Source organism: Fusarium pseudograminearum, chromosome 2, assembly GCF_000303195.2.
Source record: "Fusarium pseudograminearum CS3096 chromosome 2, whole genome shotgun sequence".
Taxonomy (NCBI): Eukaryota; Fungi; Ascomycota; class Sordariomycetes; order Hypocreales; family Nectriaceae; genus Fusarium; species Fusarium pseudograminearum.
Genome location: NC_031952.1, coordinates 3,041,287 through 3,065,502, shown reverse-complemented (window position 1 = coordinate 3,065,502; position 24,216 = coordinate 3,041,287). Strand labels below are relative to the sequence as shown.

General features: G+C 50.2%; 8 protein-coding genes across 8 annotated transcripts, besides 2 other annotated features; 6 read left to right on the top strand and 2 right to left on the bottom strand.

Moving 5' to 3' along the window:
- Positions 1–192: 192 nt before the first annotated feature.
- Positions 193–1,179, top strand: FPSE_08211 (uncharacterized protein; the record flags this gene model as incomplete). Its single annotated transcript, XM_009261329.1, has 1 exon — positions 193–1,179. The coding sequence occupies one exon, from the start codon at positions 193–195 to the stop codon at positions 1,177–1,179; it is 987 nt and encodes a 328-aa protein (XP_009259604.1).
- A 663-nt stretch (positions 1,180–1,842) lies between these two features.
- FPSE_08212 (uncharacterized protein) lies at positions 1,843–2,993 on the top strand (the record flags this gene model as incomplete). The annotated part of the gene is made up of 3 exons (XM_009261330.1): positions 1,843–2,363; positions 2,414–2,888; positions 2,940–2,993. 3 exons carry the CDS (start codon positions 1,843–1,845, stop codon positions 2,991–2,993), a joined length of 1,050 nt encoding a protein of 349 aa, XP_009259605.1.
- A 2,493-nt stretch (positions 2,994–5,486) lies between these two features.
- Positions 5,487–5,507: a repeat region.
- Positions 5,508–6,728: 1,221 nt separating this feature from the next.
- On the top strand, positions 6,729–8,723 carry FPSE_08213 (uncharacterized protein; the record flags this gene model as incomplete). The annotated part of the gene is made up of 1 exon (XM_009261331.1): positions 6,729–8,723. One exon carries the CDS (start codon positions 6,729–6,731, stop codon positions 8,721–8,723), a length of 1,995 nt encoding a protein of 664 aa, XP_009259606.1.
- A 978-nt stretch (positions 8,724–9,701) lies between these two features.
- Positions 9,702–14,844, bottom strand: FPSE_08214 (uncharacterized protein; the record flags this gene model as incomplete). The annotated part of the gene is made up of 2 exons (XM_009261332.1): positions 9,702–14,557; positions 14,610–14,844. 2 exons carry the CDS (start codon positions 14,842–14,844, stop codon positions 9,702–9,704), a joined length of 5,091 nt encoding a protein of 1,696 aa, XP_009259607.1.
- Positions 14,845–15,184: 340 nt separating this feature from the next.
- On the top strand, positions 15,185–16,576 carry FPSE_08215 (uncharacterized protein; the record flags this gene model as incomplete). Its single annotated transcript, XM_009261333.1, has 1 exon — positions 15,185–16,576. One exon carries the CDS (start codon positions 15,185–15,187, stop codon positions 16,574–16,576), a length of 1,392 nt encoding a protein of 463 aa, XP_009259608.1.
- Positions 16,379–16,444: a repeat region.
- A 319-nt stretch (positions 16,577–16,895) lies between the features above and the next one.
- FPSE_08216 (uncharacterized protein) lies at positions 16,896–17,612 on the bottom strand (the record flags this gene model as incomplete). The annotated part of the gene is made up of 3 exons (XM_009261334.1): positions 16,896–17,307; positions 17,371–17,469; positions 17,548–17,612. 3 exons carry the CDS (start codon positions 17,610–17,612, stop codon positions 16,896–16,898), a joined length of 576 nt encoding a protein of 191 aa, XP_009259609.1.
- Positions 17,613–17,988: 376 nt separating this feature from the next.
- On the top strand, positions 17,989–18,662 carry FPSE_08217 (uncharacterized protein; the record flags this gene model as incomplete). Its single annotated transcript, XM_009261335.1, has 3 exons — positions 17,989–18,024; positions 18,094–18,209; positions 18,332–18,662. The coding sequence occupies 3 exons, from the start codon at positions 17,989–17,991 to the stop codon at positions 18,660–18,662; spliced, it is 483 nt and encodes a 160-aa protein (XP_009259610.1).
- Positions 18,663–20,464: 1,802 nt separating this feature from the next.
- On the top strand, positions 20,465–24,025 carry FPSE_08218 (uncharacterized protein; the record flags this gene model as incomplete). The annotated part of the gene is made up of 5 exons (XM_009261336.1): positions 20,465–20,499; positions 20,558–20,698; positions 20,755–21,242; positions 21,298–23,711; positions 23,939–24,025. The coding sequence occupies 5 exons, from the start codon at positions 20,465–20,467 to the stop codon at positions 24,023–24,025; spliced, it is 3,165 nt and encodes a 1,054-aa protein (XP_009259611.1).
- Positions 24,026–24,216: the final 191 nt, after the last annotated feature.

The window sequence follows — 24,216 nt, the reverse complement described above, 5'->3', positions numbered from 1 at the left end:
ATTTTTCTGATACTCTGAGGGTTGCTTTAAAGGAACTCAAGTTTGACTTGATCTAACACCAAACCACGCGCAGTCACATGACCATTCTAGATTCCTCCATCCTGCAGCTAGAAAGTTTGATTTCCAATCGCCAGCTGTCGCATTTATAACCAACGCTCGCCATCTCGGAATTGGTCGTCGAAATTCGCAAATATGGCAGACTCAACTACAGAACCCCAAGCGCCAGTGGCTATATTCAAGAAGAGAGGCGCAAAAGGCAAAGCAAACATTCGAAAGCGGCCTGCCACACCACCACCAGCCGACAGCGACGACAGCGACTACTCGTCGTCAGAGGACGAGTCTGGACAGCGCGTCAAGCGGCGCAAAAAGACCGCTACCGTCACAGCATCTTCCAAAGACCTGACTACAGGGAAGAAGGATTTCTCGGCTACGATCTACTCGGCGGACCGTAGCGTACCTATCACAAGTACGAACGACGCGACAAAGCACAGCGACTGGTACGAAGAAGACAAGAATGAGCTCTCAGCAAAGAACCTTCTAGGCTCAACAAGAGGCCCTACGAAAGATTCACAACCAGATGGAACATACAAGGGACTCGCGAACCAGACATCATTCATTCAGAAGAATCCTGATGCGCCCCAACGAGCGAAAGGTCCCGTCAAGGCCGCCACAAATATTCGAACTATCACTGTGATGGACTTCAAGCCTGATATCTGCAAGGACTACAAAAAGACTGGCCACTGTGGATTTGGTGACAGTTGTATCTTCCTCCACGATCGAACAGACGTCAAACAAGGCTGGCAGCTCGACAAGGAATGGGAGGAAGTCACAAAGGGCAAGAAGAACCTGGGTGGAACCATCATTGGGAGCTCCAACCGTGATAAGAAAGAGCAAGCTCCCGAGGATGAGGCAGAGATAGCAATGCTGGAGAAGATTCCGTTCGCATGCATCATCTGCGAGGGGCCATATAAGGAGCCGATCGTGACGAGGTGTGGACACTACTTTTGCGAGCCATGTGCTCTGAAGCGATACAGAAAGGACCCGACATGTGCATCATGTGGAGCTGGTACAAATGGAGTATTCAACTCAGCCAAGAAGTTGAAGAAATTACTAGAGAAGAAGAAGGAACGTGAAGAGAAAAAGAAGAAGGCAGAGGAGGAAGCGGCCGACGAGGAATGAGAATAGGAGTTTACAGATATGTGTTTTGGCAAGATGTGTTACACAGCGAAAGACAGAAAAAGATACCACGATAACATAGATATTGCACTTGATCAGGACTTATATAATAACACTTGGACTATCCATGATCCATCTTCCCTTCTCGTGACTCAGGCACCAGACTCAATCAAGAGGCTCATGTGAATACAGATCCAAGATGACGTGCATCTCGATAAGATAAGACTGCTATAAGGCCCATTCTTTCGAAGCTCAAAGCATTTCCATTGGTTAACTCCCACATCACAGCCAATCAAGGGTCCAGGCACGCCCACCTCCGCCTTCATGTGATCGCCTCGTCGGTGACAGTGAGTACCCATGATGAGCATTACTCAGGCAAGCCTCACCTACTTGTTCTGCCTGGTATTTATCAGTCATCCTACTTCTTCTAGCGGGCGTGACGGAAGGACGAGGGTAATTCACATAGTTCTTCTCTGTGCAATCCAAACTTACTTTACTTTCTGCAACTTACATCTCTCAAAGCTTGCTCTGTACCTAACAACCCCGCACCCTTGAAGCAACACAAGATACGAGTCCCTACACGACAAAGCCTAATTATTTCCGTTCATTCGAGTATCGAGAAACAAACGCGGAAATTGAACCGAAGTTATCAATCCCGAAGCCATCATGAATTTCCTCTACTCAACAGTTAACACACTGCGGGATCGCTATACGCCCGTATCCCATAAGTCAACCTTCCGCCAGACCGGCCAAATCACACCCGAAGAGTTCGTTGCTGCTGGCGACTACCTCGTCTACAAGTTCCCGACCTGGTCCTGGGGCGATGCCGACTCTCCCGAACGCCGAGTCAGCCACCTGCCTCCCGGCAAGCAGTTCCTCGTTACACGCAACGTTCCCTGCCATCGCCGTCTGAACGACGACTTTGCTGGCGACGCTGGGCACGAGGAAGCTCTCGTCAACGACGGTGACGACTTCAAGGGTAACACAGGCGGTGACGAAGATGGTTGGTTGAGGACTGGTGGGCTGGCTAGCTCACAGCCGCTCAAGGTCAAGGAGGTGAGGACGGTAGACGATTCGGGAAATGTCGGTGACAGAGAGGTTGTGGAGGATGATGAGATTCCCGACATGGAGGACGAAGACGACGACGAGGCCATCATCCGAGATTCTGGCGCCGATTCCAAGAACAGGTATGACGGTATTCTGTCCAAGCCACGACGATATCTGCTAACAACACCAGCGCTCACCGAACATACACCTTGTACATCATGTACTCTCCATACTATAGAACACCCCGTCTGTATCTGTCAGGCTATCTCGCCAACGGCCAACCTCTTCCTCCCACCGATATGACAGAGGATATTGTCGGCGACTACAAGGACAAGACAGTGACGCTCGAAGATTTCCCCTTCTTCGCCAACAACATCAAGATGGCATCTGTGCATCCCTGCAAGCATGCCTCGGTCATGAAGACATTACTTGACCGTGCTGATGCCGCTCTCCGCCTGCGCCGTGAGAAGCTTCGTGCCGGCAACGCCAACAGCAGTCAGGCACCATCTGGAATGGAAGGTTTGGTTGATGAGATTGGAAAACTAGACGTCAAGGGCGCTCAGGAAGCGGCCGACAAGGATGAGTGGGAGGAGGTACAGGAAGCCGAGATTGATGATCAGGAGGTTGCTATCCGAGTGGATCAGTACTTGGTTGTCTTCCTCAAGGTATGTTTACTACTAAATCGAGAGAATATGTTGATGCTAACATACTCCTAGTTTATGGCCAGTGTGACACCTGGTATCGAGCACGATTTCACCATGGGCGTCTAGACTGCATGGCTTATCAAACGTTGATAATCATCATGCTGGCAGAAAAGAGTGTATTTGGGATAACTATATCAGGGGGGGCTGGCGTCAACGGTGTTTTGTTCTTACCACCTGTATTTATTACATCAAATGACCTTCTGTAGCCGCTATAATGGTCAGGAAATATAGACTTTTCATTCTGCACGATGAGCAAATGAATGTTGATGATTACTGGTAGATGGGAGACCGCATGCTCATCACATGCCACCAGGAAACACTCATAAGCATGAATGCTACCCTGTAGAGAAATAACAAAACTGCCTTTATCACACCACCGAGATGCAGTACCCCCGAAATGACGTTATTCTTAGATATTTTCTCTTCACTCGATCTGATAGTTGGCCTTGTAGCTCACGGTACACTGATCGTCAGTTTATTTTAACGGATTCCATGACCGATTTCCCCGACGCACCGGTGGCCCGTCTTGTACCTGCGGCCCCACCGTTGTTTCGTCCGAACCTTGCGGGGCCGGTTGAAGATTTCTGATCAACGGGCGCTTGTTGTCTGACTCACGGACAATTCAAATATCAATGTCGATGGCAAATAATGAATCATGCTAAGCAAATTGGTGTCGCTACATATATCGTCACTGGATTCTTGGCCGAGCATCTAAGCTCACCGGTCCCTTGACAAATCCAATCCTTGTCAAGAGACTCACTCACCCGGGGGGACTGACACCAACTTCCCGACAGTGACCACTGAACCATAAAATCATTTCCAATGGCATGCAAGAGCCTCTCTGAGATGTAAGAAATCACATGTCTCGTACAGCTACGACTCAACTCCCTGGCTCCCTGGCACTAAGCTTGATACCACCCACAAATAGAATCAGGTACCATTCAAGTCAGACAATCACTGACATGTGAAGTAGACCGGGATCGAGAGTAAAGCTTAACGATCTAGATCAGGAACCAGGCCTTCCTAGCTTGGATGGCTTGGGTTACACACATTCTTCAGGGCCATAGCCAGCCAGCCACATGGCAAAGCTGACTCTGGCACAATTGACGAGAAAGGCGATAAACAGGAGAACAGAAAGAGGGGGTCGAGCTGAACGAGACTAGGCTTGGCTGGGCTGCAATGCGCTGCCAGCAAACCCTCTCAGATAATGCGCGGTGTGAGGCGTACTGTACCATCCATTGATGTGTTGTTCAGTATACTCGGCTCCAATGTGGAGCATAGATAATGGAAGGTTGGGTTGGTTTTATAAATGCTACCTGTTATTGATGCAGGTTTGGGTTGGTTTGGTAGTGTGCCTGAGCGTTGGCCAGAATGATGATGGCAAAAAATTAGTCTCGAGACCCAATCAAAGATTCTAGATAACACCAACCCAAACTAGAACGTTGAAGGGGCCGAACCGCAGTGGAGGTCGCCCTTGCAGTGGAAAAGTTTGGAGACGTTCCGTTTGGTGTCTGGTACATACACACACTGCCAATCATGTAGATCGGGTGGCTAGTATCGATGATGATCTGAGGCCAGGATGCGACCTTGACATTAACAAGCCTGGACACCAGGTACGCGCTCGGGAGGCACAGCATCAAGGGATGGGAAGTGCAGTCTGCTGTGTCAAACAGATCCGGTATTGGGATCGACGTTGTGTGTCTGTATCCAAAACCACATTCTCCATAATGGGTTGGGTGCTAGACAGGTGTGATAATGCCGAGAAGTATGACCACTACTAACTAACCCTGTACAAAGGGTCTTCTGAACTCTTTTTGCATTGAGCCAGCCCCTGTCTGTATGGCAATTCAGCCAAGAGAAGTGGTCCAGCATGAATCCCCGAAGGATGGCCGCAGAGAGACCGCTGAAGTGCAGCACATACGTACATAGTAAGATAGTGCATCAGAGCCTGAAACAACGGATGCTGATACGTACTGTACACGTAGCGCACTGTTTCGATTGAGTGCTTTGATACTGCGACATAATGTGGTTGATTTCTCATAACAGGCCCATCCGCATGCCCATCCGCTGGTCCTCCCGGCGGTCCGGTCTCTGCCGTAACGCCCCGTCCCTTGCAAATCACTAGGTAAGCAAGTGAAAAGCAAAAAAAGAAGCGAACAACCGAGCAGAGGGCGCGTGGAGGGAGGCACGACAGATAATGTTGGTGGGCTGAGACGGTGGAATGCTTGTGATTTCGAATCAGACAAGCAATAGAACCTCGCCACAAGCTGTATTTACTTTAGTACTAGGTTGCCTACAACCATATTTGTAGCTTGTTGGCCTGTCTGTGTAAGACCGAGATATGACAGCAAGACACGGCCCATTTGGGGAAATGCCCTCTCACCTCGGAAAGGTAATCCCATCCGTTTTTAGACATTCCTTACACCTGGTGGAAGACAAAACCTGGGGGTCCAGGGGTCAATTCAGCCAAATTAGAAATAACTTCAGCACGAGGAGCTGGGGCGAGGGGTAACACAAAAACTACTGGATTAGGATGAGATATTTGATCATGAGACTGCGAATAAATATAATAATAATAATGTCAAGCGAAATTGAGGGTTAATGGTACCCATATAAATGTGAATGGCTTGATCAGACCTGGGATATTTTGGTTCTCATTAATTAACCCGAGTGATTGTAATGAGAGCCCGGGCAGTTCTGGGATGTGCTGTTCAGTACGTTAGTAGGTAGGGCTCGGGTGGTAGTGGCCCGTAGGTCTCGCCGGCCGGTAATAAGTGCTCTCTAACGCATGTTTGGTAGGCGATCATTGGGTGTGGCGTGCAGCTCTCCCTCTCCACACCTTCTTATCCCTGGTCTTTTCACGGCACGCGCACCCTCCTCAGTAGCCCAGCTACTAGCCAGCGCCTGGGCAGCAACCTTACGAAGTACGGATAGGCACTAACCAAATGGAAGGTCGGATACTTTTCCATGGATGGGGTGGCAGGTACCGACCCGAACTTGGCTTTGGCGCAGGAACAAATCATCAATGTCACCGTCTTTTCTAATGTCAGGTAAGGTAAGGCAAGGCAAGGTAATTTGCTCTTGCCTCGTTTGACTCATTTCCATACCTCGTCGTCTCATCTCTCCACCTTTGTACGGAGTACTTCATTTCATTGTCTGCCCTTTCTTGTTCCATGTTAATTCTGCTCTTGCTTAACATTGTCACTCTATTCTCACATCTTCCAGGCTTATCATTACACAGCGCACCCTAACGCAAAGCGTCACCCTCCCACTCCCACTACAACCTTCTTCAAGATAAAGGGTCCTTGTGCCTTGCGCTTGGCGAATAGGCGGGTCGCAAAAAAATAAAACAGGGACTTGAAGGACATCAGACGAAAACATTAGCTCACTTTTGGGCCAGATACTCACTAGAACTGTTTTGATATTTCTATCAACCACTTAATCAGTGTTGGAATACGATCCACCTGTTCTGCGTCATACTGGATTTTGAAATATCCCTTGAACTTGGTCTCGGATCTGGTCTCACTCGCCCTCGAAAGTATACAAGCAAAGAGAAAAAGAAGAATAACTTGGCCTCGTCCTCTCTCACTTTACTCGACGTTACCAAATTAGGATCCAAGTCCACACCTCGAGCGACAATTGCTCAATTAGTAGCGGCTACACCAACACCGAGTCTTTAAGAAATCGACTAGAACAACTTCAACCGCCCTATGCCTTCCTAACGAAAAATCGATCCCCCGCTGCTCCTCCGATTTATTCCACGCTCCACTGCGACCAACCTTCTACGTGCCTTCCATGATTATGGCTGCGAGATTCACGCCCGAGGCTTTCCTGCCATCGGGCGCCTACGAGACTGATGCTGCTCTTTCCCTCAATAGCCATCTTTCATATCGCAACACTTCCAGTGTTCCGTCTCCGCGAGCCGGAGCCCTTCGTCATCAATATCCACAGCACTATCTTGACCCATGTCAACCACATAACCAAGATTATAGCCATAGTCAATTGCAACGAGGCCGAATTCCACCTGCGAGCGCTCTACCGCTTCATCACAACGACTCATCCCCTCTCTCGTTAGACTCCTTACGGGCAGCCCAGTCTGTTCCGCCAAACTACCGGCGGTACCCACAGCAGACCGATTCTTCCAATAACTTTGACGGGCACCCTACGACTGTGTCTCCCACTCACGGAGGCCCGCCCTCTGCACACGAATACCGCTTCCCTGCATCATCTACAGCTCCTCTACCCAACGTTGCCTCGTCTTCTGGGCTCGTTGGTGCATCTTTATCGAGATCCGTTTCCGCAGACGCCGTGGCTGCTTCTCAATCTTCGCTGCATGTGGTTCAACGCCTCATGCAGCAAAATCAATCAATTCGTGAAGCTTGGGAAGCAGAACGAAACCATCTTGAAGCCAACCGTCGTCGTGTTGAAGAGGTCTATCAAGAGGAGCGGATCATAATGGATGAAGTCCAGGAGAGCTGGGAGGCTGAGAAGGAAAGCATGGCCCGAGAAATCGAAGAACTCAAGGAACGTGTTCATCGACTTGAAGGAGAAAACAGTGCTCTCAAAGCTGTCACAGCCCAAAGCATCCAAGTTACAGGCGTAGTTTCGCCTCTGGCGAGTCAGCGTGGTGGAAGCGGTGAGGGCTCTTTGGACAATTCCTACTTCCCTGCTCCACCAGGACGACTCGTGTCAAGGGCACAAAATCCCACCATCCCGGTCAGTGTTTCCATGGCCGATGCGTCATCTCTTCCACCCGGCCTTGATGGTGCGTCTCGACGACCTCACTATTTCTCACCAAGCAGTGCTCGTGCGTCTCCCACAACACAACCTGAATCGTCACCTTTCGTCCCTCTCGATCCTAGGATGCAGACACAAAACCGGGTAGCCAAGGATTTTCTGCCGTCCCCAACAGAGGACATGGCTACGCCCGTGCCAGTTATCGACGTGCAAGAAATCGACCCTAAGCTGGAAGGTATTCCGATCAAGGCCACTGCGGTCCAGAAGTCCACATTCGCCGCCGGCGCATCTCCTCCCGAAAACACAGCCTCTCCAGTGACATCCCCTTCTGGACCTGCTGCTCAAAGCCCGGAGCAGTCTCGACAGCCGACAAGCATACGCGGCTCGTCCAAGGAGTATACGTTGCAAGTTCTCTCCGCTGTCGAATCTCGCCGGCTCACAATGCACGCTGGTCACACCCCAAACCATTCCCTTTCGGTTTTCCCCAAAATCAATCCGACCGACTCAGTATCCATCATTGGAGAGGGTGCCACGCCAACTGTTGAAACGGCTATCGATCTCGGTACAGCAGCAGCCATTGCAGCAGAAGAGGTAAAGGACACCCTGCCTGTGCCGGAACAGGCCGAAAGGCGCGACTCCAAAGTGTCATTTGTGTCTTTTAATGAAGAGTTGGACCCAAATGCACTAGATGTTATGATGGAACCTAGTGACGGTGATAAACCCCTCAAAGGGCCTCTCATGCTCAGAAACATGCCGGCCAAAGACGAACTTTTCTGGGAAGAAGTGCACAAGAAACTGGACCCCATTAGTCAAGGGCAGAACGCCCTCCCCGCTGTTATGCAGTCCCAGGAACTGGGGTCTACTGCTGGCCCATCTGGCTTGAATGTTCCAGCGCATGGGTTGAAACAGAGTGGCTCTATCGGAGGGGATGGGTCTGCTGATGCCCGAGCTGATGCAGATGCTAGTGATGGCGAAGCCGATGGCAAGGCCATCGAAGTTGATGTTCCGTTGAAACTGAAGAGTACGTCCAATTTTGGCGCCCCTTTTGGTGCCATGTAGGACAGCACTAGAAGAGATGCAGGGGGGTCGCCCTTGACAACACCTCGTCGATTATCAGATGCGTCATTGGGTGCTCCCGAACGACCCTTCACCACACCGAAAGAAGATGATTTTGCATCTTCCTCAACACCGCCCAGCCGGCGTTACACTCATGATGACGAAGTAATTACGCCCTGAACGCTTTTGAAGCTGCCTTGAACGCACGCTGCTATGATTTACATGCAACATCAGCGATGCATTCGTCTGTCGATTTTCGAATTGTCTCTTCACCTTGGTCTAGGTTTCTGGCCAGGTACAATGGCAAGCGAGCTCACATGCAATTTTGTGGAATGAGGGTAAAAAGGATGCACAAACAATAGAACAGGAGTACCGGGGTGCGGTTACCAGATGTTTAGCGCTTGTTATTTAGTGACCATGGGTTTCTGCAATATTATGGATGCAGCAGCGGTAAACAGTAATGCGTTTACGAGCTTATGACAGGGAGGTAGGCTCATTTGGAATTGTTTATGCAAGTTGAAGCATGGGAGGAGAACTGTGTTTGAATACCCGGCACACAGAAGGAAGTCCGTCTGGGCCATGAATTGATCAAGCGAAGGAGAAAAAATAGGAGTTTTCTTTTTGGGAGAGATATCCGAGTCTGACGTTGTATTACGGGCAGATAGGAAAGTTTAAAAGTCCACAGGGATAGGAGTTGAGGGATGAGTTTATTAGCAAAGATCGATACCAGACTTTCAAGTACAGCTGGGACAGCAGAAGCGTGCCCGGCAATACAGCCTATGCCATGATGATTGATAGGTGTCACTGTATCATTCCTTTTGTGTGCCCATCCCTTATTGGTTACCACGACTTTTATTACCGGTCGTAACATGTCTATACGTTTCCCCAAAGCTCACTATCCAATTCGCCTCGCAATGCAGATGAAAAATACAGACGTGAGATCATAATTAATACATGATTGTTTGCCCAGCCCTCAAGTTTTCACCAATCCAGCGATAACTTCTCAACATCCTCTATCAGAGATTGAATCACAGGCTGGCTGGTACTCCGCACCCCTCTTGTCTTGCTGATTTGTTTCATGCGTGTCCAAAATACAGGACAATCCTTGCTATCGCACTGAACATCCTCCACAGGCCCAACACCAGAGCAGCTACGACAAAGGGAGAGTATCTCCTGCAAACGACGCTCCTCGTTAGTTAATCGAGTTTGAAGCGAGAGTAACGCCGCAGGAATGTTTGCGCGACAGGCTGGGCAGAGAGGATTGCCTTCCTGTGAGAATTTGATGTTGCAGACAAGACAGTGCGTGGACTTCATGTACGACTCGAGAGTCGTTTTCTTATTGCTCAGTGTAGTTGCATGATGGACTCGCTGCACCTTTGGCATCTCATCATACCACTGACGCACATTTGCACCAACGAGATTGAAGATGCGTTCGAGAGGGGGTATGAGATTCTTGGAGATGTAGTACTCGGCGTCCAGCTGCCAGTGTGGATTGTCGAGAAGCTCTTCGGGGGCAACACACCGGTCGATAAGTCGGGCTCCGGGCGCACCAGTGATGACAACGTAAGGAACTCTCTCGCCATACTGTGGTTCTGCACGAGCGTCCTGGAGCATACGCTTGGTGCTGATGAGGGCACCAGCGGGCGGTGCGCCTTTATCAGAGTACGTGCCTAGACGAACTTCTTTCGCAAAGCAAAAGTCCTGGACCGAAACATTGTTGCGCATGATCTTTTGGCATTGCTTTTGGAAGTACTCCTTCACCTGGCTCAGATCTGCCGTCTCGAATAGTAGACGGAGAGCCTTTTCCTCGATCATTTGCTCCGCAGGCGTGCCGTCTCGGCGGACAGTCTCAATTCCCTTGGCGTCAAACTCAGGCTTCACCTGGTCCTTGGTTTCGTACTTGTAGCCAACGTATCTTTTCTTGGCGAGGAGGACACAGGGATGGTAGACTTTCTCGAACTTGAGTTTGATTGGTTGTGGATTCATCTCGGTGATTGCCTTTGAGATCTCGTTACCAATGTCGAATGCTTCATCTTTTGTTCGGCCTTTCAGAGAAATGAATAGACTATCAGTGTCGCCATACACAACCTCTGCGCCCCATTTCTCGACAGAGTGGATATAGGCGATCGCTCTTTCAAGAGTCTCTCGACCCGTTTGCACGATGCTGTCCGCAATCTCTGAGCAAGGCATACGACCAGAGAACGAAGCTGAAGTATAGCCATAGGTAACGTTGGCGAGCAGCTTGAGGGCAAGCTGCCGATTGTTGAGAAGTTGTTGAAGAGTCTTGTCATCTTTATCTTGCTTCATGCCACTTTTGACCATGACTCGGGTTTCGAGGATCTCAGTTAGCATCTTGGCAAGGAGTGACTTTCGGATTTCCGTCTTTGCATACATCATACCATTCGGTGCGATGTTGATGTAATCCTTCAAAAGTGTGAGAAGACCTTGCTGGCGTTTATACTCGGTAAAACCCATCTTGCTCGTGCCCCTCCAATTAGTGACTCGACCCAAGAAGGTCGAATAGCAATAATTGTAGGCGATCATGACACTTGGATAGAGACTCTGAAAGTCAAGGACTAGGAGGGGGCTGTTGTAGAAGGCGCTCTGCGGTTCCATGACGAGTGGCAAACACTCGAGAGCGTTCTGGCCACCGACTTGTTTGCGAGAAGGCGACACAAGAAGAAAGTTCTCTGGCTTAGCAATCCTGAACATGATCGATTCGACCTTGAATTGCGATCCTCGCGAGAAAACTGAAAAGAAATCTACGCCAAGAAGTCGAGCCTGCTCACTAGTTCTGGCAATCAATTCGTTGGCGTCCAATATCTCAATATCAAGTTTGGCGCGGTTCTGGTAGTATCTCAACATCCTGTTGAGCTCTCGATGCTTGCCACTTTTGTACCAACTTGTCAATGATTTCCAAGAGTAATGGGGTATCCGCTTATGGAGCAGATGCCAAGCGACGTTTTCCATCGTGTATTGAAGAAGATTCAACTCCCCTCGCATTGCACGCCAGACATTGACCATGTGTCGACCTGTGACTCGAATCGTAGATGTGGTATTGAACCCCCATCGGTCGTTATCTTTGCCGAATCTGCCATGCGACTCTGTTTTCATGCGAGAAAACTCATCGCAAAGATTATAGTCGTATTTCAAGCGTGCTCTCTCAATCAGATAGCCCCATGAACTGCCATGAACTTCGTACCCTGTCAGGATATCAGGATCGTGATTCCTCACTATCTCTACCATCCGGACCATAAGATCCAGTTCAGTCGTTTCCTCAATGATATTGGCAGATGTCTGGCGCTGAACACGCCGTGTGAACTCGGCATCGTTAGACAATAGCAAAATCCCCGTCTGGACAGTCCCTGCTGAGTTCTGGCTGTCGGTAGAAGTTCCGTCGGATTTGATTGCCCAGAAAGCACACTGGACTTCATCTTCCTCTGGGTTTGGCACGAAATTCCCTCTCGTGTTCACATGAACTTCTAGACTCATGGTGCTCATGTATTGAACCTCGTGCTTAACACTTGTCGCTTTCTTGCCTGGCGTGTACTTGAAGCCGTGCCTATTCTTTGGCGTTGGTCCTTCGATTTGAGAGTGGCAGTTTCTATGAGTTGACGGCAACCCGGATCCGTCCAGCGTATTGACTTTGCGCTCCTGTTCAAGCCCCCAATCCTCGACCTCCTTGAATGTGGGTGGGGGGCTTGCAAACTCCCAGCTCTTCCAGGAACACTCCTTTCCTTGTCGTTCATACTGGAGTTCAGCGGTGACCCTGTCAAGAGATTCATATTTCAGTCCGTAGCTGGCTGGCGATGTAGCTGTTGGATCGAATTCGGGAAGAAATGGTAAAGTGTTGCCTTCCAAGCGGAACTCTTTCCCGGCGTACTCGCGTGTTCGGCCAGGGACATCTTTCTCCTTACTATAATATGCATCTTGATAGATTACATCAGGAAGCATGTGGCCCTTCAAAGTGGAAACCACAGAAGCCGCAGATGGGGGCAGAGAAAAAAGCAAATGCACTTGAGGACTGGCGAATTTGCGCATAGCTCGCTGGATCTTGGACTGTTGGCTGTCGTTCTCCCCTTCATCTCCTCCAGATAATATTAATGATGATGACAAAGTCATTTGGGAGGGACCTGCCTCAGCGGGCAGAAAGCTACTGGGATCAAAGGAAACATGCTTGGTATGCTGGCCATCATCGGTTTGTTGCGAGGCAGACTTTTGACTCAGTTGACTGAGACGGAGCCTCGTGTTGGGGTCGTTCTGGTCTTTGACAGTGGGGAAATTCAGTTTCTGGTTTGACCCTGCAGCACCTTTCAAGACAGAGCCAATGCTTTTGTTGATACTAGAAGGGCCTTTAAGAATGGATGATCCCCTGAAAGAGGATATGAGTGGTTTATTCAGATCTGTCGAAGGAATAGGGACCAAATCCATATCATCCTCGTCAATCATCGGCTGCTCATCAAAGCGAAGCCTTTTGTTAGACATTTGGACTGATGAGACGTCAGGCATCGGCCGTTTGAGTTGTGTCGAACTAGACAAGGTATATTTTGGTGCGTCAAATGCACGTCCAACTAGCCCCTCATCCTCTGCATAATCAAACAACTCTGGGCCCAAGGGAATATCGGGCAACTTGCCAGAGGCCAGGCCGCTTCGACCGACACCAATGATTGATGACCAGAACGGCCTCTGACCTAATTCGCCGAGGCTGATATCGAGCGCTGCCGCTTGTTCCAGGTCTTCTTCTAGCAATTGGTTTGTGGGATCTCGAAACCCCTTGGCGGCAGCTTTTTCCATTGCCACCAATGCCGTGATGGCTTCTTCGTCTGAATCATCAGGCAAGAAGTTGTCGTTGGCCTCTCTGACTTGGCGCACTTGGCCCTCATCAACAAGGATGCTACTTTCCGGATCCTGGTTGGGTTGCAAATCTGAGGGTAGTCCTAAAGCGAGTGCGAGTTTGGACGGGAAAAGGTCCTCAACCGACTCCAACGCAGTGCTGATATTCTCTTCATAGGGGCGGTGCTTCGCAAAGGTCTCGAAAGTAAGCTCATCTCCGTCAATGGAAACCTTTTCCTCTGAGATGAGATTCTGAATCTCAATTCGATGCTCCTCCTCATGAATCCAACCTTGTGGCTGTGAGTCGCGTGGGTTTGCCGACATCGATACAAGAACTTCTGGCGGAAACGGGCTGCTGCCTTCACTAGGGTCTTGCATTTTTTGTTTGCGCCTTTTAGTCTCATCTTTCCACAGGCCGGCCATGCTGTAAACGAGCTTCATATCCGAGGGAAGGGGGTTGGTCCGCTCAGTAAAGTCATGATGAAGTGGTCTTTCTTTGACTCGGTGCCTGTTGAGTATATCCTGGACACATATATCAACCTCAAGTGAACAGTGACTGCTTCGAGGGAGTGTAGTTTCGTCGGTAACGTCCTCCTGGGGGATTGATTCGCTGTGCCAAAGATGCGAGGAATTTGTTTCTTCGCCATATTCAGGAACTGGGGACCGGAACCCCGTACTGGATGACTCTAGATAGTCGCAACCATACAGATTAAAGTCTGTCATGAATTGAAGAAGGAATTGGAGATGTGCTTCGTATGGCTGAAACTTGTGCTTCATTATGACACCCTGTTGAAGGAGATCTGCCAAACGAGTCATGACGACAGGGTTGAACATGTAGATCTTTAAGAAGAACCGATAACCGACATGAAACCCGAAGAAGGGAATGCCCTTGACAAGGGTAATCCTCGCCACGAACCTCGCATTATCGTTCTTTTGATCTCTGCGGTAGCTCACAGCTAACGCATGATCGATGGATAGATGAAAACGATAGATATAAGCACCGACTGGGACAAGTCAGTAAATTACCAATACATTAATAAGTACTATTCGACAAACCTTCATCTGGAGATAAACCTCCTTCGTATTCCACGTACAAGTACGGGAACGCGCCATGGATATGAGCGCATACTTTCTGGCCTGTTTCGGTAGCTCCAAAAATACGAACTATAGGGACCTTCGGGCCTTTGGAAATCTGGGAAGGGCGTATATCGTTACGAAGCTGAGGGTCGTATTGTGTTGCCGTCGCTTGATAGTGGTCGATACAGTTCAGTCTGATCCGGAACAAGTCCATATTCTCCAAAATTCGGATCCATCAGGGGCTCGAAAGTAGCTATCAGAGAGAATAGTCACCAAGCATTACCGGAATAGAAAATTAAAGTAAGCGCGATTCACGGTAATGATTCTTTGAGAAATATAGCCCGTTGAGACGCGTTTGCTATCCCTGCCAACCATTTCCAGATGCGCGTGGTCACGTGCCGATAAGCGCTTATCTCGACAACTATCTGCTCTGAGAGTTCCGCGATCTGCGACCACTCAAACATCGCCGCCTGCCTGGCTTCTGCATCTTGTCTCTGATTGCATTGCCCCTTGTGAATCATATATAGCCCTAATCAGCCTCGAAATTCCTCAGTATGCCTGCTCCCCCTCCGAAACCGCCACCATCTGGTACCGGTGCAGGTGCCGCGTCGAAGGAGGAGAACATCTACATACCATCCTTCATCAGTAAGCGACCGTTCTACGCTGGTGATGAGGGCGACGACAACGATTATCTCAAGCATCAGCGCCGCGAGGAGAAGGATGAGAAGTCTCAATGGTACGATCGCGGCAGGAAGGCCGGTCCAGCAGCTACCAAATACCGAAAAGGCGCTTGCGAGAACTGCGGCTCCATGACACACAAGAAAAAAGACTGCCTGAGCCGACCACGCGCAAAAGGTGCCAAATGGACAGGAAGAGATATCCAGGCCGACGAAGTGATCCAGGACGTCAAGATGGGCTGGGACGCCAAACGTGACCGCTGGAATGGCTATGATGCGAAGGAATATCGCAACGTGGTGGACGAGTTCAACCAGATGGAGGAGCTACGCAAACAGGCCACCAAGGGAGAGGCTGGCGATGAAGAGGCGGACGAGGGTGATAAGTACGCGGAAGAGAACGACATGAGCAAGCATCAGAGCACAGCTACCCGACAGCTGCGAATACGAGAAGATACCGCCAAATATCTACTGAATCTCGATCTGGAATCTGCAAAATACGACCCAAAGACGAGATCATTGGTGGATGCCGGTGCGACAGCTGACAAGGCGGCTGATGTATTCGCTGAAGAGGGATTCATGCGATCATCTGGCGATGCTGGCGCTTTCGAGAACGCCCAGCGTTATGCATGGGAGGCTCAAGAGAAATCTGGAGACACAAGCCAACATTTACAGGCCAACCCAACGGCAGGAGAGTTCTACCGGAAGAAGGAAATGGAAGAAGCCGAGGCAAAACGTGCGGAACGAGAGAAGCTTCTCGCAGACAAGTACGGTGGAGATCAAAAGGCCATGCCAGCTGCTTTGCGCAATATGGCCATTACCGAGTCCGAGACATTTGTTGAATACGACGAAGCGGGCTTGATCAAGGGTGCACCCAAGAAGGAGGCCAAGTCAAAGTACGCTGAGGATGTCATGATCAACAACCACACCTCCGTATGGGGCAGCTGGTGGTCCAACTTCAAATGGGGCTACTCTTGCTGTCATTCGTTCATCAAGAACAGCTACTGTACCGGAGACGATGGCAAGATGGCATGGGAAGCCGCTGAACGTCAACGAACAGGGGCTAATCTGATTGAGGACAAGGAAGAGGAAGCAGAAGAAGCAGTTGAGGAGGATAAGCAGAAGGACGAAGAAGAGAAGCCACAAAAACGTACCAGAGAAGAAATGATGAACGGGGTGACGGAAGAGGAGATGGAGGAGTTCAGGAAAAAGAGACGAGCGACAGATGATCCCATGGCCAAGATGCTGGGTACGGATGAGCTTTTGACATAGCCAGATGTTGACTTAAAATTATTATAATTGATACTACTACATAGGTCCATTTATTACGGGGACATACATGGTATTGGAGCATTCACGATGAACAAGCGCAGTGGGTAGATGTCGTGATTGGATTCATGTTTCATGGGATTCATATACACAGTTTGGAGAGACACCGGGAAAGTTTTGTTTGTCGTTATCCGGTGAAATCATTCCATTTTTATCCTCTGGCCAACGCCGCAAGCTATGAAGAGAATCCCCTTCCCATGAGTGGTATCCCATCACCAAGTGCCCTAGACAGAGAGAGCCGCTTTTGCATTTTTGGTTGCATTTACTCCTCGTCCTCCTCGTCCTCGCCACCCTCACCGCCCTCGGCGGCCTTGGCCTTCTTTCTGCGGACACGGCCGGGACGGCCACCACCGAAGGGCGAGGTAAGAGCGAAGTCGATGTGCTTCTGGGAGTCGAGACGGACGATGAAAGAAGGAACGTTGACGATCTGCTTTCCGACTCGGATGTGACGCTGGCGGATGAGGACACGGGCGTGGTGGATAGACTTGGCGAGACCGAGCTTCCAGACACAGGTCTGGAGACGACGCTCAAGGAAATCCTCGATCTTGAGGGCCAGGACGTAATCCAGCTTCATGCGGGACTCGTCGAGAACACCGACACGGACGAGACGTCGAATGAGGGCATTGCCTTCGAAGAGACGCTTGGGGTCCTTCTCGTCGAGGGTAAGGAGCTGACTGTTTTGTGTGTTAGCAAATCTTGGATCAGCGCACACAGAAATTGCAGAGGTTATTTCATACCGGGCAGCACGACGGATCTTGGACAGAGTCAGACCGACTCGCCAGACCTCACGCTTATTGCGCAGGCCATACTCGCCGACGAGCTTAAGCTCGGAGTCACTATTATTATCGGTCAGTCTTGATTCACAATCGACTTAAACAGAGTCAAGCTCATGTTCAGTGGCCGGTGATACTGACAGTCGGGCAGACTCGAAGGGTCGGCGGGGGACACGAGAGGTCTTGGAGTGGGCGCGGGGAGGCATCCTGAAGTCTTTGTTAATTGAAGAACTTGGTGATGTTGACTGGCAGCACTTACTTGACTTGCTCCTTGGGTGTTCTGCGGGAGATGAACTTTCACGAGACGAGAGCCAAATAGTCAAAATGTGCGAAGGAAATTTGGCCGCCAATTCGAGATCACGTGTGCCGACCTCAACCCTAAGTTTTGGAAGGTGCGGGTGGGGTCCAACCCACAGTCGCCCTTGCCCTACCGAAAAAAAATTCGGAAAATCTGAGATGCCGTCCCACACAAGGCCGATCCAGAAATCCAGAACACCAAAGCGACGGACTTCACCATCTCTTTCGCCAACCCACGACTACTAACCCCAACCCTCCCGCGACCGGCAGATCACACGATTCGAGATGGGTCACTCATACGGAAAGAGAGCGGGCACCCGCGTATGTTCAACCAGAGCGATTTGCGAACTTGGACGGCGTCGGGCATGAGACTGACGATGTGAAATTTAGTATGCCTTCAGCCGGGACTTCCGCAAGAAGGGTATGATTGCCCTGAACACCTACCTCCGACAGTACCGCGTTGGAGATATCGTCGACATTAAGGCGAACGGTGCCGTCCAGAAGGGGTAAGCAACGCCCTCTTTTTTTTACCAATATGCGACAAATCCTACGCGAAATTGCGAAACTTGGACGCTATTTTGGGAAATCTTGTGGAAAATGAAGCAGGAGGGCTAACAATGGATTTCAGTATGCCCTTCAAGGTCTACCACGGAAAGACTGGTGTCATCTACAACGTCACCAAGTCCGCTGTCGGTGTCATCATCTACAAGCAGGTCAAGCACCGATACATCGAGAAGCGAATCAACGTCCGAATCGAGCACATCTCGCAGTCCCGATCTCGTGAGGACTTCCTCAAGCGAGTCAAGGCTAACGCCGAGGCCAAGCGTGAGGCCAAGGCCACCGGAACCGTTGTCCAGGTCAAGCGTCAGCCCCTTGGACCTCGTGGCGCCCACACACTGTCGCTCTCCGAGAACCCCCCCATGACCGTTACCCCTCTTGCCTACGAGACCACGATCTAAAAGAAAAGATATTGCGGGGGTTGGTGGTGCTTGCTTCTATTTATTTGGGGTATTGCGTCCGGATGGGAAAGAATTCTGCATGGCAAGGGCTTGCCTTTTGATGTCTGTACGGCATAGGACCAGAAAAAAGACATCGTTTGAAGCATCCCCTTCTCTGTATTAGAAGATACCTCTGGTGAATTGTGACCGGCCCATATAGAAGGCCCGGTGATGACTTGGCGTAAAATGAACTGACGCTTCTCCCAATGCCCTTCCAATTTGCTGTCATCTAATCATGGCTCGTACGGTTTCATGTGAATGTCCTGAGTGTCAATGACCAAGTGTTTGATCTGACATCCGTCCATAGTTTCTGTCAAATTATACAATCCAACGACACCCATCATCTCAGTGATCCAGGACTATCATTGTCTATAATTCTGTGGTACACATCGAATCTATCACTAGGCGGGTCAGACGATAATAGTGAATGGGAACTCACAGCAGGGCGAAATGAAATTGATAGAACATAACTTCTAGTCTTCAATTATACCTTTAAGTCATATCATTTGTGCCATCCTCAACGAGATTCCAGGGTTTGTTCCAGCCTACCCAACTTTTGGCGATTGTCTACCCTGTACATCAAACGACTTGACATTGGTATCTTGTAACATCCATAACAGGACCAAGAGAAGTTACTCATTACTGCCTGCGCCTTACCAGTGGATCTTGACATGGAGACGATGCAATGAGAATTTGTCCCAGGATATGTGATAAGCCCCTGTAGCTACATGGGATTTTACCTCCGACTTCTTCATGAACCAAACTCCCATGAGTCTTCACTTGGCCAACGCCAAAAACTGCCTTTGGGCCTCACTTATGACACATGTTCAACTCGAATTTCTCGCATGCACAGATGGAATGTTTCATTCATGTTTGATATGTGTTGCTAAGATACTGATCTCGAGGTAATTAATTATACAGCATGACCTCTATGATTGTGATTCTCAAGAGAAAGACAGACACATGGATTGCTACCTCAATAACTGTTATCTACAGAGTAGGAGATGAAGTCAGTTCTTTTTAGGCCTTGAAGATTATATGCAACCACTGTTTCAATAGTAAACCAACACTGAAGCGTAGTTCAAGGTAGGGAATTCATGAATATTTATGCTACATTATGATAAGATCCAATAAACTCACCATAACCATTTGTGCCATATTGCCATAAAATACAATAAATTCACCATAAGCATTTATGCTATATTGCCATAAAATCCAATAAACCCACTCTAAACATTTATGCTACATTAACATAAAATATAATAATTCACCATAAACATGCACTTAGTTCTCTACAAACAACCAAAAGGGGACCCTGACAGTTATTCAGAGATTGTACTCTTCGCGGAACCTGCTGTGCCCCACAAAACAAGAATACGTACCCCATATGACGCTGTCCGGGCCTCTTCCATGGCTACGGCCCAGCCACGAAAGCTACGGCATCGAATCGCAGCCAAGACGCCCAACAGTCGCCCGAACTTGTCAAAGCTGACGACGACCTCGAATTCTTGCCCTATAGAGGGACTCCATACACAATTGCCGTCCGAATCCTACTCCATCTCTACCGACTGTCGACCATTTATCCTCTGCCTAATTCATTTAGCTTGCGCGGCGTTAGGCTCGACGGGGAAATTGTCTCGTGATTTCCAGGGGTCACTACAGCACATACCATTTGAAGCTCGCGACAAAGTCTACCTAGACAAACATCTTTACCTCGCATAGATTAATAGCATCGCGGGGCTTATCCGCAACCAATTGCAAACATGTCTGCTGCTGTGCGTGGGACTGAGCATACCAAGTCAGTGACACATCGCAACGCTCTAGAAACACCAAGCTGACCCCATCATCTTGCGCAGGTCCGATCAAGAGCTCGCCATCAACATTAAGAAAGCTACCAACGCCGAAGAGATCTCCCCGAAACGTAAGCATGTTCGCGCATGCATTGTATATACATGGGACCACAGGTCCTCTGCCGCCTTCTGGGCTGGCATCAAGGTGTATGTCTTATACGCCGTCTATCATGTCAACTGTTACTGATTGAGCGCTCCAACAGTCAACCGATCCTCGCCGACGAAGTCCAGACATTCAAGGCCCTCATTACGATCCACAAGGTGCTCCAAGAAGGCCACCCTAGCGCCCTGAAGGAAGCGATGGCGAACCGCGCCTGGATTGATAGCTTGAACCGCGGCATGGGCGGAGGTGGTGAAGGTATGCGCGGATACGCGCCCCTGATCCGCGAATACGTTTACTACCTCCTTGCGAAGCTCTCATTCCACCACCAGCACCCTGAGTTCAACGGAACATTCGAATATGAGGAGTACCTGAGCCTCAAAGCTATCAACGACCCCAACGAAGGCTACGAGACCATCAGCGACCTTATGGTGCTGCAAGACAAGATCGAGCAGTTCCAAAAGCTGATCTTCTCTCACTTCCGGAACGTGGGAAACAACGAGTGCCGAATCGCGGCTCTCGTACCCCTTGTGCAGGAGAGTTACGGAATTTACAAGTTCATCACAAGCATGCTGCGCGCAATGCACTCGAGTTAGTGATTCACTTACCTCCCGCTTTATGATTTTTAGGGCTAACATCTTTATAGCTACCGGTGACGACGAAGCTCTTGAACCCCTCCGTGAGCGTTACAACGCACAGCATTATCGCTTGGTTAAGTTCTACTACGAGTGTTCAAACCTGCGATACCTTACCAGTCTCATCACCATACCCAAGCTTCCACAAGACCCTCCAAACCTCTTGGCCGAGGATGATGACGCCCCCGCCCTCCCCGCGCGACCGAAGCAAGAGATTGAGCGCAAGCCATCTCCTCTGCCGGAGCCCAAGAATGACGCTCCCGATGAGATGAATGAGTTTTGGAAGAGCGAGTTGGATCGTCAGAACCGAGAGTACGAAGAGCAGCAGCGCATTCTTGAGCAGCAGCAACAACAAGCTCTCTTGGCGCAACAGCAGGCGCAGATGCAAGCGCAGCGTGAGTTCGAACAGCAGCAACAACAGCTCATGGAGCAGCAACAGCGAGAGCAGGAGGCGCTTATGGCGCAGCAAGCTCAATGGCAAACCCAGGGGCGCCTTGCGGAGCTGGAGCGTGAAAACCTCAACGCGCGGGCTCAGTATGAGCGTGACCAGTTGATGCTGCAGCAATACGACCAGCGAGTCAAGGCCCTGGAGGGTGAGCTGTCACACATCCAAAACAGTCTTGGCCAGCAAATGAACAGCAAGGATGACCAGATCCGAGCTCTCCAGGAGCAGGTCAACACATGGAGGACGAAATACGAGGCTTTGGCGAAGCTTTACTCTCAACTGCGACATGAGCATCTCGATCTTTTACAGAAATTCAAGGCGGTTCAGCTCAAGGCGGCCAGCGCACAGGAGGCCATCGACCGACGAGAGAAGCTCGAGCGTGAGATCAAGACGAAGAACCTTGAGTTGGCCGACATGATCCGTGAGCGTGACCGCGCTCTTCACGACAAGGATCGCGCGAGTGGCAGCAGCAAGGACGAGGTTGAGAAGCTTAGGCGTGAGCTTCGTCTCGCGCAAGAAAGGGCCGACAACCTCGAACGCAGCAAGGGTAACGAGCTGTCGACGATGCTTTCCAAGTACAACCGCGAGATGGCGGATCTCGAGGAGGCGCTGCGAAACAAGTCGCGCCAGCTCGAGGACGCTCAGATGAACGTCCGAGATGGTAGCTCTGATCTCGAGCAGCTTCTCAGAGACAAGGAGGAGGAGCTTGAGGTGTACAAGGCCGGCATGGACCAGACACTCATTGAGCTCAACGAGCTCAAGATGAACCAGGGCGATACTGATAATGCTCTTGACGGACAGATTGATGCGCTTATCATGTCAAACCTCGACAAGATCAACGACATCATCGACTCGGTTCTTCAGGCTGGCGTTGCGCGCGTGGACGATGCTTTGTACGAGTTGGACTCCAACATGCAAGCTGGTAACCAAAATGCATCTCCCTCTTACGTACTGTCACAGATCGAGAAGGCATCAGCCAGTGCTATGGAGTTTGCTACGTCCTTTAACAATTTCATTGCGGATGGTCCCAACGCGACACACTCGGACCTTATCAAAGCTATCAACGTTTTCTCTGGCGCAATTGCCGACGTGTGCAGCAACACCAAGGGTCTCTCCCGTTTGGCTACGGATGACAAGAAGACCGACTCGCTCATGAACGGAACCCGACAGCCTGCCATATCAGCGGTCCAGTTCCTCCGAGGCCTCCAGAGCTTCCGACTCGAAGGCATGGATCCCCTGCAGAAGACCGACGTGGTCATCAACAACAATAATGATGTTCAGATGAACCTGCAGAAACTCAACAAGCTGGTTGAGACGTTCGCCCCAGGCTTTGGTCAGCTGGCCAATAAGAAGGGAGACTTGGGCGATCTGGTCGACTCAGAACTCAGCAAGGCTGCGGATGCCATCGCGGCGGCAGCTGCACGGCTTGCCAAGCTCAGGAACAAGCCCCGTGATGGTTACTCAACCTATGAGCTCAAGGTGAACGATTCAATCCTGGATGCGGCGACGGCGATCACCAACGCCATTACGCAACTGATCCAGGCGGCCACTGTGACACAGCAGGAGATCGTCCAGGCGGGACGTGGATCGACGTCCAGGACAGCGTTCTACAAGAAGAACAACCGATGGACGGAGGGTCTCATTTCTGCTGCCAAGGCTGTGGCGTCGTCGACCAACACTCTGATTGAGACAGCAGACGGTGTAATCTCTGGCCGCAACAGCCCAGAACAGCTCATCGTGGCCTCGAACGATGTGGCGGCCTCGACCGCCCAGCTCGTGGCTGCAAGCAGAGTCAAGGCCGGGTTCATGTCAAAGAGCCAAGAAAAGCTCGAGCAGGCTAGCAAGGCCGTGGGTTCCGCTTGCCGAGCACTGGTGCGCCAGGTCCAGAGCCTGATCAAGGAGCGCAGCCAGGAGGACGACCAGGTAGACTACACCAAGCTTGGGGCGCACGAGTTCAAGGTGCGGGAGATGGAACAGCAAGTAAGTTTAGAAACAGTTTCCTGTCATTTGTTTGCCAACCCTTTCACTCTCGTGTCTCAATCCCACGCCCCACTCCTATCTCCGATCCCCCTGTCCCCCCCTTCCGCCCTTCTCCTCATTCGCAAGGCCATTCCCGGACCAGTGCGTGCATAACGGTTACTATATCCGGCAAAGTTCCGATTAGCTTCTCTTGTAAGATCAGTGACTGACAAGTCATCAAATCATAGGTCGAGATCCTCCAATTGGAGAATGCCTTGGCATCGGCTCGTCATCGTTTGGGCGAGATGCGGAAGATCTCATACCAGGAAGAGTAAGGGCGCGCATATGGGCTTGCTGACAGGTATTTGTGGTATCCGAGCCAAGGGTGTTCCAGACTGGCCTCATTATGTTGAGGTAGATACTTCAATTAAGACATTTAATCGCAGGGATTCTTGTATAGGTAATCTGACGAGGTTTTGTATTTACCCTATCACCTTGACGTGCCAGGCGGGTTGCATAAAAACCG